A 17849-nucleotide genomic window follows, 5' to 3' on the forward strand; every position below is an offset into this window, starting at 1 on the left:
TTTCTCCATAATTATTCAATTATAACAGCTCAGACACAGCATGATGTTGTTGATCATCGTGTTTGTAGATTGTCCCAGGAGATTAAAACGTACAATATATATGTCAGACCTAGTCGAGTAATAACTAACAATATAGTAATAGTACATGTGTACAATTGCATAAACTTAGTGCCATGTCCATATAAATCATTATTATGATTTCTATTGCCAGGACCTGCAGTTCCCAGAGCCATATAGAGACTCTATATGGCTCTGGCAGTTCCTAAATGAATAAACGCTACGTCCCACTTCAAAACACACAATATCTTTACACCTGTCAGGGTCTTTTAGAAAACGATGAAAGGCAAGATTTTTTATTGTCACACTGGTGTTTCTGCAGTGGACTGCCTAACATTGCGTTCTTTTATTCCACTTTGACGTCTCTTTCATTGTAATCAATCTATTTCTGTGTATCTGTGCTGTTATTCAGTTGGAATGTACACTCAAGTAGCGGCCGCGTTACCAAAGCGCCACCTAGTGGCTACTAGCAAAAAATCATCATGGTTTCGCCTCTTGGATAAAAGTACTACATCTCATTTTTTTTATCCCCCCTCCCCCTTTCTCTTTTATGTGTGTCAGTTTTACAATTGTATACTTAATTGAATTTGACTTAAATATTCATTCAATAATTATAAACCCAAAATAATAATTTCTGGTATGTCTTGAGAAAAATAATTAAATTAAAATATAAAAATATAAAATTCCAATATATTCATATGCACCTAACTTTATTCACACAACAATAACAACAACAACATTTATTTAATTACCATGGAAATATCTCAGGATGTCTCATTATGAAAAAGACAATTTCAGTGTATTTTATAGCACTTTTCATATACAAATCTTGGCTACTTATATATATATATATATATATATATATATATATATATATATATATATATATATATATATATATATATATATATATATTATTATTATTATTATTATTATTATTTACATTTTAATTTTACTACTATGCAAAATTTAATTATTCCTTTGATGACGTTGTCATTACGTCTCATGGGAAGCTAACAGTTCAATATTCAAAGATGTCCTGTGGTTTGAAATTTCCAAGTAAACCATTGCATTGACAAGAGCACAAAAATCCAAATGTTTATCTGAGTAGCAAAAGAGGATTATGTTATAATAGAGATGGAAAAATCTTTTGATTAAAACTCTGGAACTTTCAACATGTCTAAAGATGTTGAAAAAAGATTTTTTACAAGTTAGGTAAAAGAGGTTGACACATGCTGTTATAAAACCATATACTTCACCTCCAAATAGATTCCTTATTTCCACGAAATAAAGTCACTCGAACTCTATTCTTCTTCAACTCTTTTATTTGAATGGACTCTGATAGATAGATATATATATAAACTTGTAAATAAAACAACATAACAACAGGTACAGTACTGTGAGCAAACAGATATGAATATTGCTATGACTTAACTACAAATGAGCACAACCATTTCCAGAAACTGATTCTCACTCGCATATGGAATGTCTTTAAAAAAAAAAAAAAAAAAAAGAATTAAAAAGAAGGAATGTTTGGTGTGTGTGCTTTGAACAAAAGTAGCAATAGTTCACCCAAAAATTTAAATGCTATCATTTACTCAACCTCATGTTGTTCCAAACATCAGAACTTTCTTTTTCAGTGGAACACAAATGTTTTACTATACTATAAATATCTTCTTTTGCTTTCCACAAATGAGTCTACAATAAGATTTAGATTGTTATGAGATTGAGTGAAGGCCAAACTTTTGTTTTTAGGTAAACTATCCCTTTAAATTTTAATTTTCATACATACAGAAGCAGCTTACTAAATATTCAATATTTGTACAGATCATTCAAGACAGCATTTGGGACTATCATAAGTGTATTAGTTGTTTCCTTATAAAATTATATAATTTGATTTGCATAGGAAAAGCGGACATGCAGAGCAACAAAAGCAACTGTCATCTCAAGATTTTTTAATTCCTCATAGAGGACTGTGTAGTGCATTATTCACAACGTACATTAATATGCTTTTCTTGGAGTTCTGTAATAGAGTTGTAAATAAACTTGTTTTTATCTAATGATCCAGCATGTATATTTTTGAGGTGGTGATTAAAAATACTAAATGCTTGCTTCAGCTGTATCACATAAGGATACTGCAATGCTCAGGCGAAACACATGCACACCCTCACTCGCTCAGGATTTTTAAAAAACACCATTTTGCATTGCTTTTGTTCTAGAAGTAACATGAACTCTACAGGCTTACATGAAGCTTATTGTCAAGTTTAATATTGTAAATATGCCCTGCACATACCAAGCGAAGATATTAGACAGTCACTGCGTTCAGAAAGCAAACAGAGCAGCTCAAGCCATGCTGGTGCTGTGAGTGTCATTTTCAGCTGAAATCGAGCGCACCAGCTCCTCAACCCAGCGCACCTCAGAGACCATCTGCTCAGCGAGCACTTCATAGCGGTTCTCCAACCGGCCAAACTTGCGTTTGAGGGCATTGGCCGACAGCATGGTGGCACGGGCCTCTTCTTGGCTCTGTCTGCGCAGGGCTTGTGCTTTCTGCAGCTCCTGTTTGATCTGATTGAGATCTGCAGCGATGCTTTCGTTCTCCTCTTTGTACCAGCTTTCTTTCTCCTCATAGATGGAGAGCAGGGCGGCCACGTCCTCAGCGCAGGAGCGCTGGTTCTTCTCCAGTTCTCGAAGTCCCTCCTGGGCCACTGCGATCTCCTCCATGACCTGCGAGAAGCGCTCGAAGTTGATGTAGGTGTTGTTGGGAGGCATGCTGGAGTGGGATTTGATGGTGTACTCCTTCAGTCGGGTGGTCTTCAGACGCCTGCGCTCTGTCTTGCGCTCGCTCTCCTCAGGTCGGACGTTACGCCTCTTGATCACCTGTATTGGGGGACGGGATGGGAACTAGTCAAGCACTGCTCAAACGTTGATGAAACTCAAGAGGGAGAAAAAGAGAAGCATTCGAACCTTGATCCAGGGGTGCTGGAGACTGTCCTCTATTGTCATTCTCTTCCTGAATGTTAAAAGCAAATATTAAACATTAATAAACAGGAACGAAATTTGCTTTATATTAAATAAATGATGCTTATATCAGTGTTTATTTTGTATTATTATAGTATTTACTAATATTTTGCATTCATTTTTAATTTAAGCTATTTTTTTAAAATCTAATACTTACATTTTATTTTATTACATAATTTTTAATAGCTTTGGATTTGACTAACTTTGGATCCTTGACCAGCAGTCGGCGAATGAAATCCTTGGCGAGCTCACTTGTGTTGCTGAAGTACTCTTCATCAAAGTCATAGTTGACACCTGAAATGTTGGTAAGTGTTTCTTGTTTGGTCTCGCCAAGAAACGGAGAAGCACCACTCAAGCTACAAACAAATTAATAATGCATTAATATTAGTCAAGCAAAGTAAAACAGCATCATCTGGGTGTGGAAAATGCATGCAATCAATACAGCTGAACAAGTCATTTACGTGACAGTACAACTTACAGTATATATGTGATAACTCCGATGCTCCTGCAGGAAAGACAATCACAAGAGAATTCATTATGATACAAAAATAAGCAACTAAATGAATGTCATTTATTAACAATCTAATCAATATTTGAAAAATATCATTGATAGCTAAGACTCACCACATATCTGCCTCCAGGCCAAGAGGCTCATAGTTCACAATTTCTGGTGCTACAAAGGTTAAAAGTTATGACAAAGATTAAGAACACCTAATTAAGTTATCATAACTTAACATATAATTTTATAATAATCTAAGCTTCTCACCAACAAACTCAGGAGTTCCAAAGATGTTTTTAAATTCATTTCCATCCTTAATCTGATGAGCAATTCCAAAATCGATCAGCTTGATTCTGGGGTTCGGCACATTTTTGTCCAGCAGCATTATGTTCTCAGGCTGAAAACAAAGTGATTCAAGATGTTTGTAGTACATATTTCCATGCCTTCCCCAAAAACAACATTTTGTAATAAATAGCAAACCTGTTTCACAAAAAAAAAAGAAAGAAAAAAAAATACTCACCCTCAAGCCATCCAAGATGTAGAGGAGTTTATTCATTATAAATTTGGCTTTACATCGCTTACTCGCTAATGAAAGAAGCATTATTATGGATTATGTATATTAGCCGGAAGCAAAGGTTTGAAGTTAAAAATACCTTTTGATGGATTTATTACAAACATGTAGCTTTTCACTTCCCAAGAAGTTAACTAATGGACTGTGGATTACTTGTGGATCTGTCTGAACTCTCATTATGACGGCCCCTATTCACTGCAGAGGGTCCACTAGTGAGCAAGTGAAATTTCTCCAAATCTGTTGCGATGACTAACTACTGTGCACAATGGATGGCTTAAGCATGAGCAAAATGTAACTTTTGGGTGAACTATTTTCATCCTAGTGCTCACCTTCAAGTCAAAGTGTGCAATGCGTTTCGAGTGGAGGTAGTGAACTCCATCCAGGATCTGCTTGAGGAACTGTGTGGCCTCCTCCTCAGTCAGTGACTCCTTCTCAGCCAGGAAGTCAAATAGCTCCCCTCCAGACACCAGCTCCAGGATCAGGATCACGTCGGTTTTGTTCTCAAAGATGTCATGGAGGGTGATGATGTTGCTGTGCTGGATCTCTCGAAGGATGTTCACCTCTCGCTCGATCTCCTCTCGGCTCACACCTCGTCGGCTGGATGACAGCCTTCTCTTCTTGATAAACTTGGCGGCATATTCTGTCCCGGAGCTCTTTTCTATACATTTACGCACAATAGCAAACTGCCCACTGGGAAACAGGGTACAATGATACACACAGAAAACAGAAATGAAAAAGAAGAAATCATGTCTTTCAAACATTACAAATATGAACAGAAAAACATACTGTGCGTTCCACAAAACCAAGCTCAAGTACAGATTCTAAAGGAGTTAAAGAGAACCAATTTAGATAAATGGTATAAATGCTGCACAATGCAACCAAGTAAACTCTTAAAAAGTCAGATAAAATGTGTGGCTGACGTATTCCCCTGATGGCTCGTCTCTGGCCCATCTGTAGTCTCATTTGCACAACAGCTTTTCTCAGGCTCAGAGAGCGAGCATATGCATTGTATAGCAGTGATGTCATCCTGCAGCAGCACAGCACAGAAACCTCCACCTCCATATATAGAGAAAAGGCCAGGCTTGTGTTTGCAGATGATTAAGTCTCTGTGCTGGGGATTTTTAAATTGCAGGACTCTCAACATGTTTGTTGTTACATCGCACTGATAAGCACAAACACTGCATTCCCTTGGCAACTCTAAGCCAAACACGATGATGTGTTTACTTGCCTTTTATAAAAGAGCTTTCATAGCTACATAATTATAGTGCTTAAACAAAAAGATGGTAAGCCAATTCAAATCTTAATCTTTCTTTTATTCACTATATGTGAGATCACTTTAAATCAGGATACATTAGTTTTTACAGAGCTTTAACAGTTTTTACATTAGTTTTTTTAAGGAGGGAAATGACATCTCTTACCTTCCTAACTCCTCTCCCATTTCATAGTACAGCTCCACATCCTCCTGCCTGAAACCATCCATGATTTGCTGACTTGAAATTAATCAATCTGTTTAAAAAATGACCAGAAATAATGCCTAATTTAGTTTCACAGTTTTGACCTTGTCTCCAGTCAACTAAAGATTTTGGCACTTTGTTGACAATGACTATAAACGGTTTCTAGAGTGCACATGTTTTGGTATTTACTCACAGGAAGTTGGATTTTAAGCTGACATGGGAATGAGGAGCTCCATGTGCAGAATGTGGACATTCTATTCCTACTTACGTCATTACCTACAGTCATAAACCAGGGTTGCCAGATTTGTTCTAACCTTCTTTTGTTCCTTTATTATAGATGTTAAACAGCTAACATCTTTCCACTGCAGTGCGGTACAAATTTAAACAAAAAAATTGCATCTCAAAATATATGCTCTAACTCATGTTTCGAACCCTGATGTGTTAAGATAACTCAAACTACAACAATCATTTAAACTCTGAGATACTGTTTCACAGATAAAAATAAGATTAAATGTGGCCAATAGGTTAGTAAGAGAAATACGAAATTAACATATTACGATAATCCACAAAATATCTACCAAAGCACTGACTATTTACAGATAGCCATCTGGCTAACTTGTAAAAGAAATTGCCAAGGAACACCGGCAAACTACGTTAAGTTGTACACAAAACACATTAAGGAATACATATATAAGATATTCTCTTATACTCTATTAATTATGTTATCTATAACAACGCTCTTTAGAATAAGTAAATGCTGAGAGTTTGTTACATACCTCAACGTCGCCGCATTCCTCAGTCAATGGCTATTTTCCGGTTGCTGCGCTCTGGGGAGGCGTGGCTTTTTCAGTGACATCATCGAGACGCCACCGCAGGATGATGTCAACTTGCGTGTACCTGTTATTAAGCGTCTGCCAGGTGTTAGCACTGATCTAAGTTAAAACTACTTGTATGGGCTTGTTTTGCACTGTTCCTTTGTCAGTGTTACCATAACAGACTCATAACACATAAAAAAGGTGCAAATGGATGTAATAACGAGTTTGCCTGACAAACTAATAATAAAGGGACAAAAATAAAGAAATACTTTTTGTTGTGAATCAATGTTACAGAAGAGAGACACCTATAGTGCTATAGGCCGATTTTAACATCATTGCCAGTGTCAAATAATCCTCAGTATTTACTGAGCATGTTTATTAAATGAACTTCAGATAGCCTACATAATCAGAAGACTTTCTGTGCATACATATTATTGTGAGGTGTGAGTCTGTAATTTTGTCATTTATTCCAAACATAATCATATAATGCATTTTCAGCTCACATATCAGATGTTTATCATACTGCATTAAGACAAAATAGCTTCAGCATCTAATTTGCTTGTTGAAAAAAACACAAAAGTCGTTTTGATTTCATGGAATTCATAGATGTTTACTAGAAAGGTTCTTAAAGGGATAGTTCTCCCAAAAATGGTAATTCTCTAATCATTTATTCACCCTAAAGTTGTTCCAACCTGTATGAGTTCATTTCTTCTATATTGAACTCAAAATATTTTGAAACAGTTGACAGTAGCCATTGACTTCCATAGTATTACTCTTTTCTACTATGGAAGTCGAAGGCTAGCTAGTGCTAACTGTTTTCTTACCTACATTCTTTAAACACCTTTTTTATTATATAATAAATGAAAAGAAAACAAACAGAATAGAAAAGATTAGATAAAGCTGTTGGAGGCCTTTTTTTAAAGAAAACAAGCAGTTAGAAAACGAATAGTTTTTTGGTAATTATATTATAAATAAAAAGTAAGCAAATAGACAGAATAGAAAATTAATAGAGAAACCTATTGTTAGAGGCTTTAAAAAAAAGGAAACATGCAGTTAGAAAGCAAATAGAGTGCAAGGTTTTTTTGTATAAAAAAAGATAAAATAGATTTAGAATAGAGAGTGCTATACAGATAGAGAATCAAATAAAGATGGAAGAAATGTGTTTTCACACATTTCTCAAAGACGGCAGCAGCTCGGATTGAGCTGGGCAGGTCATTTAACCAGGAAGGAACAGTTAATGTAAAGTCTGTGAAAATGATCCCTCTTTGGGATAATAATAATTCCTTACATTTATATAGCACTTTTCTAGGCACTCAAAGCGCTTTACATAGACAGGGGGTATCTCCTCATCCACCACCAGTGTGCAGCATCCACCTGGATGATGTGACGGCAGCCATATTGCGCCAGAACGCCCACCACACACCAGCTTAGTGATGGAGAGGAGACAGAGTGATGAAGCCAATCAGCAGATATGGGGATTGTTAGGAGGCCATGATGGTCGGAGGCCAATGGGCGAATTTAGCCAGGATGCCGAGGTCACACCTCTACTCTTTTCGAAAGACATCCTGGGATTTTTAATGACCACAGAGAGTCAGGACCTCGGTTTAACGTCTCATCCGAAGGACGGTGCTCGTTGACAGTATAGTGTCCCCATTACTACACTGGGGCGCTAGGACCCACACAGACCACAGGGTGAGCACCCCCTGGTGGCCTCACTAGCACCTCTTCCAGCAGCAACCTAGTTTTCTCAGGAGGTCTCCCATCCAGGTACTGGCCAGGCTCAGCCCTGCTTAGCTTCAGTGGGCAACTGGTCTTGGGCTCCAGGGTGATATGGCTGCCGGCCGGGATGGCAGAATAATGCATCATTCACTTGCAGAACACAAATTTATAGAGGCACATATGTCTGAAATAGTGAATTTAGGTAAAGGGGTGCAACGCCAGTGGTGGTTTTGTAGGCAAACATTTATGCAAGACAGTTTCAGCAATGTGGTCTGAGAAAGTCAGCTGATCATCAATCACAACTCCAAGGTTTCTGTCTGTTTTTGAAGGAGTTATGGTTGATCTAAATTGATGGTGAAATAGTGATGAAACGATGGGTTTGATGGAACCACAAGCAGTTCAGTCTTGGCAAGGTTGAGTTGAAAGTGATGGTCAAGAAATGTATATATAGCCTATACTTTACATTTGCCTTTAACCAATTTGCCTGTATTTACTTTGTTTTCATATTTGGACACCTTTTGTGAAAAATTTTGACTATTGAGGGTAATTCTAGAGATCTTCAGAGGGTGGGGTTCTGCAACACTAGCGTGGAGTTCCGATACGCGTGTATGCGGAAATTTCGGATCTTCGAATGCATTCAAATATTTGAACATCTGTGGCTAGACCATATTCGACCGCCCGACCGGATGTGATGTATTCTAATCAAAATTATCGGTGCGAGGTCAGAATTACCATGATATTCCTAGTACCTGCATATTTTGTGGCAATGAAGAGGAAACCCTAATACATTTATTTTATTCTTGTGAGTTTGTTCAGAAATTTTGGCTTGACTTGTATTCCCATTTCAACAAACCCCCTATCTTTGCACAATCTTTTAGCTTGAAAGATATTATCTGTTATTACTCTGAATCTGCCAACAAATCTAAAGAGTATATATTCAACTTTTTTATTTTGTTCGGCAAATTTTTCATCCATAAGTAAAAATTTATGGGCTCAATTCCTACTTTTTCACATTTCCTGATTGAGGTTGACTCACTGCTCAAATCTTTTTGTTTAACTAACAATAAAAAATGTGTCAGGTTTTTGGATTTATATGAAAAATGTATTTCTAATGACTGATTAAGCTTAGATAGCTTTCCTTCATTGGTTTAAAATGTATTTGTGTATTTATTTATTTTATTATTATTATAATATATATATATATATATTTTTCTCTCTCTCTCTCTCTCTCTCTTGATTATAAGCTACAAACCCCTTTATTGTGTTTCATTTCTCCTCTTCTCCTCTATCTTCTTTATTTGTTAATGTTCTCCTGAAGGTGATTGTATATTTTCATCCAATTTCTTGAATAAAAAAAAAAAAAAAAAAAAAAAAAACCTCTCTCAAAAAAAAAAAGGTCAGAATTACCAATATTTTGTACACTTTAACATTATTCTTTAAACACAATTTCTGTTCAAATGTGCTTTAGAAGAATTATGTCAGAAATGATTATTTTATAATTATTAAAATCATTATTTACGTTGATAAGCCCCATGATAAAAGCTACTATTTTTATTTTTGGGGGGTCATTTGAATTGTGACGATGCATTCATACATTCATTAAGATTATTAATTTTACCATAGTGAATATGGCGAGGTAATGGTCGCTGGACGATCAGTTTGAAAGTTCTGCGTGATTGCCATTAAATGCGACAATCGTGTCCGAATGTCGTGTGCAGTCGAAAGGCGGTTTAACAGAGCAAGGCAGTCTCGGCTGAATGTCCATGCAGGAGGTTGTTCTGTGTGAGAAAGGCAGAGATTGAAAAAATAATCAATAATCAAAAAAAAAAAAAGGACTTAAATTATTTAACTTAGGCCAAACAGTTTTGCTAAACTGGCTGTAAATTATGATGTCATTAAGAAATGACAAATTTGGATGTGAAGAATTGGAGGCGTGACTAAAATATAATTGATTAGAGCGAAAGCCAATGGGCCAAGAGTGGACTCTCGGAAGTGGACGAAGTTAGCCAATGACCTTGGTTCTGCAGAACGAGGGCGGGATGAGCGTAAACAGCTGATCGTTGAGTCGAGGAGGGCAGTGCGGATGGCGGAGACGACAACAATCAGGCATCATGCGATTTTTATCAAGTCTCCTCTGGGCAACTCTTTTGATCGAACAGGTAAGACATGATACAACATTAAAGAATCCGTTTTGTTTTTGGCGTGTTCCTCAACTGGTCTGTAACGTTACTCGGTTTGATTTATTTGTAAAACATTTTTTTGCCGATGATTACTAGCTACATGCTATTTATGATTAGCTTGCGGTGGACTTCTGTAGGATGTGCTCGTGCATGTTTGGTGGCCGCGCGGCCGAGTCCTCTCGCGCTCCTGTTGATATGACACTGTACAGCAAAACAAAAACAAAACACTGATCAAACAAGCGAAAAACTGGATCACCATAAGTGATAAACCTTTATTTTATTTTGATCATTTATTTAGCATGCAGTGATACTGTAACGTTACACAGATAATGTCAGTAATTTTAACGGAAGAATAATTTAAACATAAGTAAATAATAATAATAATTTAAACATAAGTTGCGTTACTTTATACATTATCAGATTATGTTTATATTTAGTAAGTAGTATTAATTTTTGTGAAAAATAATGCAATACATATACATTTCTTTCAAATTACTGCCGTTTTTCGGGATTCCCTGGGTGAACGAAATTTGTTTAGATTTTAATATTGCAATTTATCTTTTCACATTGGAGTATAATATCGCATTTTTATGTTGTTTGCTTCTTGTTTATTTAATTATTCTAGTGTCATGTTAACCACATGATGTGTTTGTGTGGGTGATAGTGAGCTGTTATTATGAGATATATTTGCATATGAACATGTAATGACACACACACACACACACATAATAAACCTTACTTCAGTTATTGAATTATTCATTTAATAAATAGTGCAATATAATAAATATCAGTTGACACTTAAAAAACAACAACACAATTTCTGATGTGGTCCTTCAAGTTTAAATTAACTATTTAACTAAAAGCAGCTAGCAAATAAAAGTCAAACATTTGCATGCATTAGAAAACATAATTCACTTTATTCTATGAGGTTTTATGAGTTTGAGAAAACTCTGTGAAAGTTCATATCACCTATTTGCTACTGACATATATGTATTTCTCTCTCTATTCCAAGGTTTCCCTCTTTGAACCGCATCTTATGCACAAACCTGTTAACCAATGACCTAAGCTGCATCTGTTCTGATTCACAGGTTTTAGGTGAATATGGCATGGCACATTTCAGCGATGGGGGGAACAGTAAAAGCAAAGATTACTGCATATTTTTCAACTCTCAGTGGGCTCGACTACCTCAGGACCTCAGTAAAGCAGTTAGTAGCAATTTATACACACACACAAATAGAAATCTCGTACTGTTGGATATCAAATCAATTGCATAATTCCCAACAAACCCTGCTGTATCTGAAACTGAAGTTACAAATGAGTATCACAGAGCTGCCACTCATTCACCCATTATTGTTTTGCTCAGACACGGCTGCAGACGTATGATCTCACCACCTCTGTGCTGTGCTCCCCCTCTGATGTACCTGAGGGTGGCTTCCCAAACAGCATCCCAATGGTGATGAGAGGAAATTGCACTTTCTATGAAAAAGTCAGATTGGCCCAGATCAATGGTGCTAAAGGACTTCTGATCGTCAGCAAAGACAGACTGGTAACTCATCAGAACACCATTAACGGCACCATGAACACTGGTCAAAAGATTTTCACATGAGTTGACTTGTTTGAAATGATTTACAGACTCCACCCTCAGGCAACAAGTCCCAGTATGAAGAGATCGGCATCCCAGTGGCCTTGCTAAGCTATAAAGACATGTTGGACATCAGTAAGGTAAGTTCAGAATGATTTATTCTATTGTAATTACTAAGGCAATGACAAAAAAAGAATTCTGTCTTTAGACGTTTGGAGAGAAAAGACAGGTGGCCATGTATGCGCCCAATGAACCGGTGGTGGACTACAACATGGTGCTTATCTTCCTGATGGCGGTGGGCACAGTGGCTGTCGGAGGATACTGGGCTGGCAGCAGGGACATTAAAAAGTATGAATTGTGCCCTTGAGGCACAGGTTACAAGATCAATTAGTGACAGCTAAGCTGACAGCCTGCAGATTTTATTCGACTAAACTCCCATCTTTGTGCTTTTAGACGTTACATGAAGCACAAGCGGGACGACGGTGCCGAAAAACAAGACGAGGAGACGGTTGACGTCACCCCCATCATGATTTGTGTGTTTGTGGTCATGTGTTGCTCTATGCTGGTGCTCTTGTATTTCTTCTATGATCAGCTGGGTAAATAAATGAATCCGTTATTACCCTCTTTCAGTAAACTGTCTGTATTTTGGTTAATCCTCACCCTTTCCTTCACAGTGTACATGACTATCACAACGTTCTGTCTGGCGTCTGCCGTCGGTCTGTACAGCTGTCTTTGGCCTTTTGTCCGAAGAATACCATTTGGGAAATGCAGGTTAGAGATGTGCATGAGAAAGACTTGATAGGATTGTTTCTGGCTTTTTTATTGAAGGAGATGCTTTGTGGTGTTTTGACAGGATACCTGAGAATAACCTGCCATACTGTCACAAGCGGCCACAGGTGCGCGCGCTGATCCTTTCAGCCTTCTGTATAGCAGTCAGTGTCACCTGGGGAGTTTTCCGCAATGAAGACCAGTAAGAGTAGAAGACTTTAGGTTTTGGCACTTTTAGCATTATAACAGTATATCTAATCAAAAATCGTGTCCGCTAGGTGGGCATGGATACTTCAGGATGCGCTAGGCATCGCGTTCTGTCTCTACATGCTTAAAACAATCAGGCTGCCCACTTTCAAGGTGAGTTTAAAATGCAGATGGATGCTGCCGGTTGCAAGCATGACATATTCAGGATGTGAAGATGATCCATTTCTTCTTGTTGTAGGCCTGCACTCTGCTGTTGGTCGTGCTGTTCGTGTATGACGTCTTTTTTGTTTTTATAACACCACTCTTAACTGAGGTATGAGTTTTTTTTTGTTTCTTACTAAAACTAATGTTAAATAGAATTGGTATATATTTTTGTATGTTTTCTCGTGCAGAGTGGGGAAAGTATCATGGTAGAGGTGGCGGCTGGTCCCTCTGATTCCTCTACTCATGAAAAGGTAGGAAGGTGTTTTTTGAATATGCATGCATTTAAATATATATTTGTAATATATTTTTTTAGTTTCAAATTTGGCGTTTTTGTCTCAAATAGCTTCCCATGGTGCTGAAAGTGCCCAGGTTGAATTCTTCTCCTCTGGTGCTGTGTGACCGGCCCTTCTCTCTCCTGGGCTTTGGGGATATCTTGGTACCAGGTAATGTCAGTATTCCAGGATTCATGCACAGAAAATAGTGATATACCAAAATATATCAAAATTATTGTTCATTTAGCCGAAAATGAAGTTAGGGCAATTGAACGTGGCAAGCTTTCTTATGCAGACTTATTTGTCTGGCTCTGGTTTTATCAAACTCGATAAAAAAAAAAAGATGGTAGCACTTTATTTTACAGTCCTGTTCCTCATGTACATACTATATACTTATTATAGTAATTACAATAACTATGTAATAACTAGGTACTAACCCTGAACCTACCCCTAAACCTAAGCCTACCCCATGTAGTTACCTTAAATTACCAGAACTTTCTTTGGTAAATACACTGTAAGTACACTATAAGTACATGTTAGTACACGTACTGTAAAATAAAGTGCAGCCAAAAATTTGTATTAATGATTTCTGATTTCTTGGAATTGAGGCTTCACTGTCATTCTGGGTTTTTTGTCTTTCTTTCTTTTAGTCGTCTTGTACTTAATTTTTATAATGACGTTTTGTTTCCTCAGGTCTGCTGGTAGCATATTGTCACAGATTTGACATTCTCATGCAGACTTCTCGAATTTACTTTCTGGCCTGCACTATTGGTAAGACACTGACTACCTTTTAAATTCGGATATGTTGTATGGTTCTAGCTCTTATTCAGTTCTTTTAAGCACGTGAATCTGGTTTGTGTTGTTTTTTGTAGGCTATGGCATTGGTCTTCTCATCACATTTGTGGCTCTGGCTCTGATGCAGATGGGTCAGCCTGCCCTCTTATACCTGGTGCCTTGCACGCTCCTCACCAGCCTTGCGGTGGCACTGTGGCGCAAGGAGCTGCCTTTGTTCTGGACAGGAAGTGGATTTGTGGTGAATACCAGTTTGATATGAGTGCCTTCTGCAGTCGGAAAAGTTCTAGGGTTATGTACAGTTACTAGACTTACAGTTGAGTAAATTCGCCCGCGTGGTTTTTGTTACGCTCTTATATTGCTCTCATTTTTACTGTGGATGTTTTCTTCTCTTTAAAGGAGGGGTTCGGTGTAAACTTTAGGAATAAAATGATCATTTTCAATATTTATAACTGTTCTTAACACATAATCTATATCTTTTGATTTCACAGGCATTTGTTTAAAATCTTGAAACCTTTACAACAATAGATGCCAGACTCTCAAGAGATTTTATAGTGATTTTGAAGGCTTTAGACAAATGCCTGTTTGACTGAACTTATCATATCCAAATATTTTTTCTAAACCACAGTATGAGGTAGGGCTGCACAATTGTGACAAAAATCATAATTGTTGATTATTCCCTTGAAATTGTAATTGCGATTTATTAATTACAATTATCACTATTTACATTAAATGATGTTAGACCATTGTTTGATGCAAATGCATGCTGTTTTTTCTATGAAAATAAACAAGCTGAAAACACTCTTAACTGAAAAACTTTTAGTGCTTTTCTATAGTAATAAGCCTCAATGTCAATTATACATCAGATTGGTTTCTTCTTTAAATTATAAAAAAGTAAAAATATGAATGGTATTATAATTTTATACTAAAACTAAAACAATGGGAAAAACCTTAAGATAATATGTAGAAAAAAACATATCTTAAGCGTGCAGAATAACATAAGTGGACCATGAATAGTCGTTTTGAACGACTACGTAATTGTGGCATCCATAATTGTTAACGGGATTAGAAAATTGTGCAGCCCTAATATGAGGAAATTATGTTCTACAGACTGATATACACAAGTTAAATCCACCGTTTCACATCACGATGGGTTGATAAACACCAGAAGAGGGCTTATGCTTAATATCCTCGGCTCTTTAGCTAACAGTGTTCAAGCTTTTGATCTAATAAAGGGTCTGGAGATTTCTTGGTCTTGAGTTAATCTATGGTGATTTCCTCTATGAGTAGAATCTGATCAGTGTAATCTTCGCTGAATGTTTGCTTCTTCACTAAGTTATACTGTAGATCCGAAGCCATTTTCTCATTCTCACTTCAAAAGTGATCCTAAAATTTTTCTTCTGCTTTAAATTGGATTGGTATTGCTGTTTATATATATATATATATATATACACACACACACACTACCATTCAAAGGGGGTCTGTAAGATTTTGATTAATTTTGGAATAAGTCACCAAGGCTGCATCAATTTGATCAAAAATACAATGTAACACAACTGTCTTCTATTTGAATATATTCTGAAAATGTAATCTGTTCCAGTGATGAATTTTTAGCAGCCACGACTCTAGTCTTCAGTGTCACATGATCCTTCAGAAATGATCCTCAAATGCTAATTTGGTGCTCAGAAAGGATATTATATTATTATCAATCTTGAAATTGTTCAAAAAAATCACTGCTGCGTGATTTTGCGATGAATAGAAAGCAGATAAGCGTTGATTTGAAACAGAAATCTTTGTAATATTAGAAATGTCTTGATTACTATTATTTACGTCCTTGCTGAGTAAATGTATTTGTATTCAAATGAATAAAAGCATTTTTTTAAAAATCTTACTGACCCCAAATTTTTGAATAGTAGTGTGTGTATATAAAAACATCTAGAATTTAATGACATTTTTTTAAAATACAATTTAATTTCAAATTTAACTTCTCTTTCATCATATGCGTCTCATTTCATCCTCAGCCGCCTCCCATTGTCATGGAACAAATCAACTGTGCTCAAACCCCAGGACCGTCCACAGGTGAACCCCTGTCCAATCCCGAGCCGGCAGACTCTGAAACGACCAATCAGTGTGAGGACCCTCCTCCACCAGCACAAGAGCAAGTCCTGCATCTTACAGATGCATCTACTACATAAAGACAAAAGACTCAAAGGATGCTACTTTCTTTTTTTTAGTCAGTTATATATACCATATATGTAATAGACTTGAGCAGTATGAACATCTCAGTGCACTTGTTTTAAGCCTTTGAAACTGTACAGGCCTTTGAATCGAAGAAAGAGGAGACACAACAACATCTGCTGCGCTACTTCAGCCAACTTGCTTTAAGTTCACGTGTGATGGCATGAGGAGGGCACAGAATGGATCACTTATCTTCTTCACAAGGATCTCAACTCTATTATTATTAACTTATTATTTTTCTTCTCCCTCCTTGTTTTTTGTAAATTAGCATTGTCTCAGTTACTGAAACAAAGTGCTGCTAGACAGCTCACTGATAATATTTCTATTTGGCTTCCAGTTGATAATGAATTACTGACAGGTTTTGTCCTTGTCACATCACATCCTTTAAAATACGGTGCTAATAAGTGTCGAATGAACCAAAGGCTTTAGGAATAATGATTTATTCATTTCATCCTGAGTTTTGAGATACTAAGCTGTGGGTTGATAAGATTGTTAAATGTTTATATCACAATACACTGTATAAATAAGAGCAGTACTGTTATACACATCATTTAACAAAAACCTCCCTATTGGTTTGGGATGTGATTTCAGCTTTAGTTGTATTGACATATATCATATTCATATGCTCGTGGCTTATTGAAAGCATTGTATTTAGAAAGTGCTGTTTACTTGATGGAAGGGATGTTTGAGATTTCTAAATAAAAAGTGCAAACATTTTTAAAAGAAGTGCAGTTTTTAAGAACTGTAAACTATCGAGTCACAGTCCTGTTTCATAGCAGGATTTTTGTATTCATAGTACTTTTTAAAGTTGTTTTTTGGTGTAAAGCACTGATATTATTTTCTCTGTACGATTGAACCGTTTTAAGTTACAGTACATCAGGTTTATTTAAGAAGTTTATGTGGCACTGTTGTCTCATTGAGATCTCTTGGACTTGGCTATACAGCGCATTTTATTTAATTTTTTATTGGGTGAACATGATCATGTGGAGTAACACAGACACGTTGTAATCCAGATATTTTGTCCATTTATTAATACTCCTGATGTCTGGAGGTCGTGTGTCATAGATCTTCAGAGTCATGTATGCTGAAGCTCTCGATTAGAGATCAACATATGCTGTAAAAGTGTGATTTTGAAAAGAGTGCACGTATTAAAGGAATAATGCATTATGTTATGTGGACTACTGTTGTGTTTTAACGCGTGATCACTTGAGAAATACACTTGAGACGTTTACTTGCAAAAATGCATTGTAAAATGATGTATGGTATCATGAGGTCTTTGCGTTTTCCTCCCACATTAAAAGGTAAGCGGTAAAGTAGTATAATTGTGGGTTATATGTTCTCAAATTATGAGTCATAGTGGTTGTGACCTGGAAATGATACTTCCTGGATTGTGGTTACAACATCAGAGTGCTTGATTCACGCTTTCATCTGGTTCACTGGACTCACTTCTAACTCCAGGCTATTGTTGAACTG

General features: G+C 36.7%; 2 protein-coding genes across 3 annotated transcripts; one reads left to right on the plus strand and one right to left on the minus strand.

The window, feature by feature from the left end:
* Window positions 1-1364: 1364 nt before the first annotated feature.
* On the minus strand, window positions 1365-6516 carry dapk3 (death-associated protein kinase 3). The gene is made up of 9 exons (XM_052549127.1): window positions 6376-6516; window positions 5564-5651; window positions 4475-4835; window positions 3842-3971; window positions 3700-3748; window positions 3554-3580; window positions 3279-3431; window positions 3022-3067; window positions 1365-2934 (listed from the first exon to the last, which is right to left on the minus strand). Exons 2-9 carry the CDS (start codon window positions 5623-5625, stop codon window positions 2401-2403), a joined length of 1362 nt encoding a protein of 453 aa, XP_052405087.1. The 5' UTR covers window positions 5626-5651; window positions 6376-6516; the 3' UTR covers window positions 1365-2400.
* A 3621-nt stretch (window positions 6517-10137) lies between these two features.
* LOC127951305 (signal peptide peptidase-like 2B) lies at window positions 10138-17548 on the plus strand. 2 transcript variants are annotated; one of them, XR_008152640.1, is made up of 15 exons: window positions 10138-10292; window positions 11402-11518; window positions 11677-11859; window positions 11946-12035; window positions 12104-12243; window positions 12349-12491; window positions 12570-12666; window positions 12749-12865; window positions 12942-13023; window positions 13109-13183; window positions 13263-13325; window positions 13418-13517; window positions 14040-14117; window positions 14219-14454; window positions 16160-16307. XR_008152640.1 is itself a non-coding variant. In XM_052549128.1 (15 exons), the coding sequence occupies exons 1-15, from the start codon at window positions 10245-10247 to the stop codon at window positions 16331-16333; spliced, it is 1668 nt and encodes a 555-aa protein (XP_052405088.1). In that variant the 5' UTR covers window positions 10138-10244; the 3' UTR covers window positions 16334-17548. The 2 variants fall into 2 exon arrangements, 1 of the variants encoding a protein (XP_052405088.1); XM_052549128.1 differs by having other exon boundaries at window positions 14219-14379; window positions 16160-17548.
* The last annotated feature ends 301 nt before the right edge of the window (window positions 17549-17849 follow it).

This window comes from Carassius gibelio, chromosome B2 (assembly GCF_023724105.1).
Source record: "Carassius gibelio isolate Cgi1373 ecotype wild population from Czech Republic chromosome B2, carGib1.2-hapl.c, whole genome shotgun sequence".
Classification (NCBI taxonomy): domain Eukaryota; kingdom Metazoa; phylum Chordata; class Actinopteri; order Cypriniformes; family Cyprinidae; genus Carassius; species Carassius gibelio.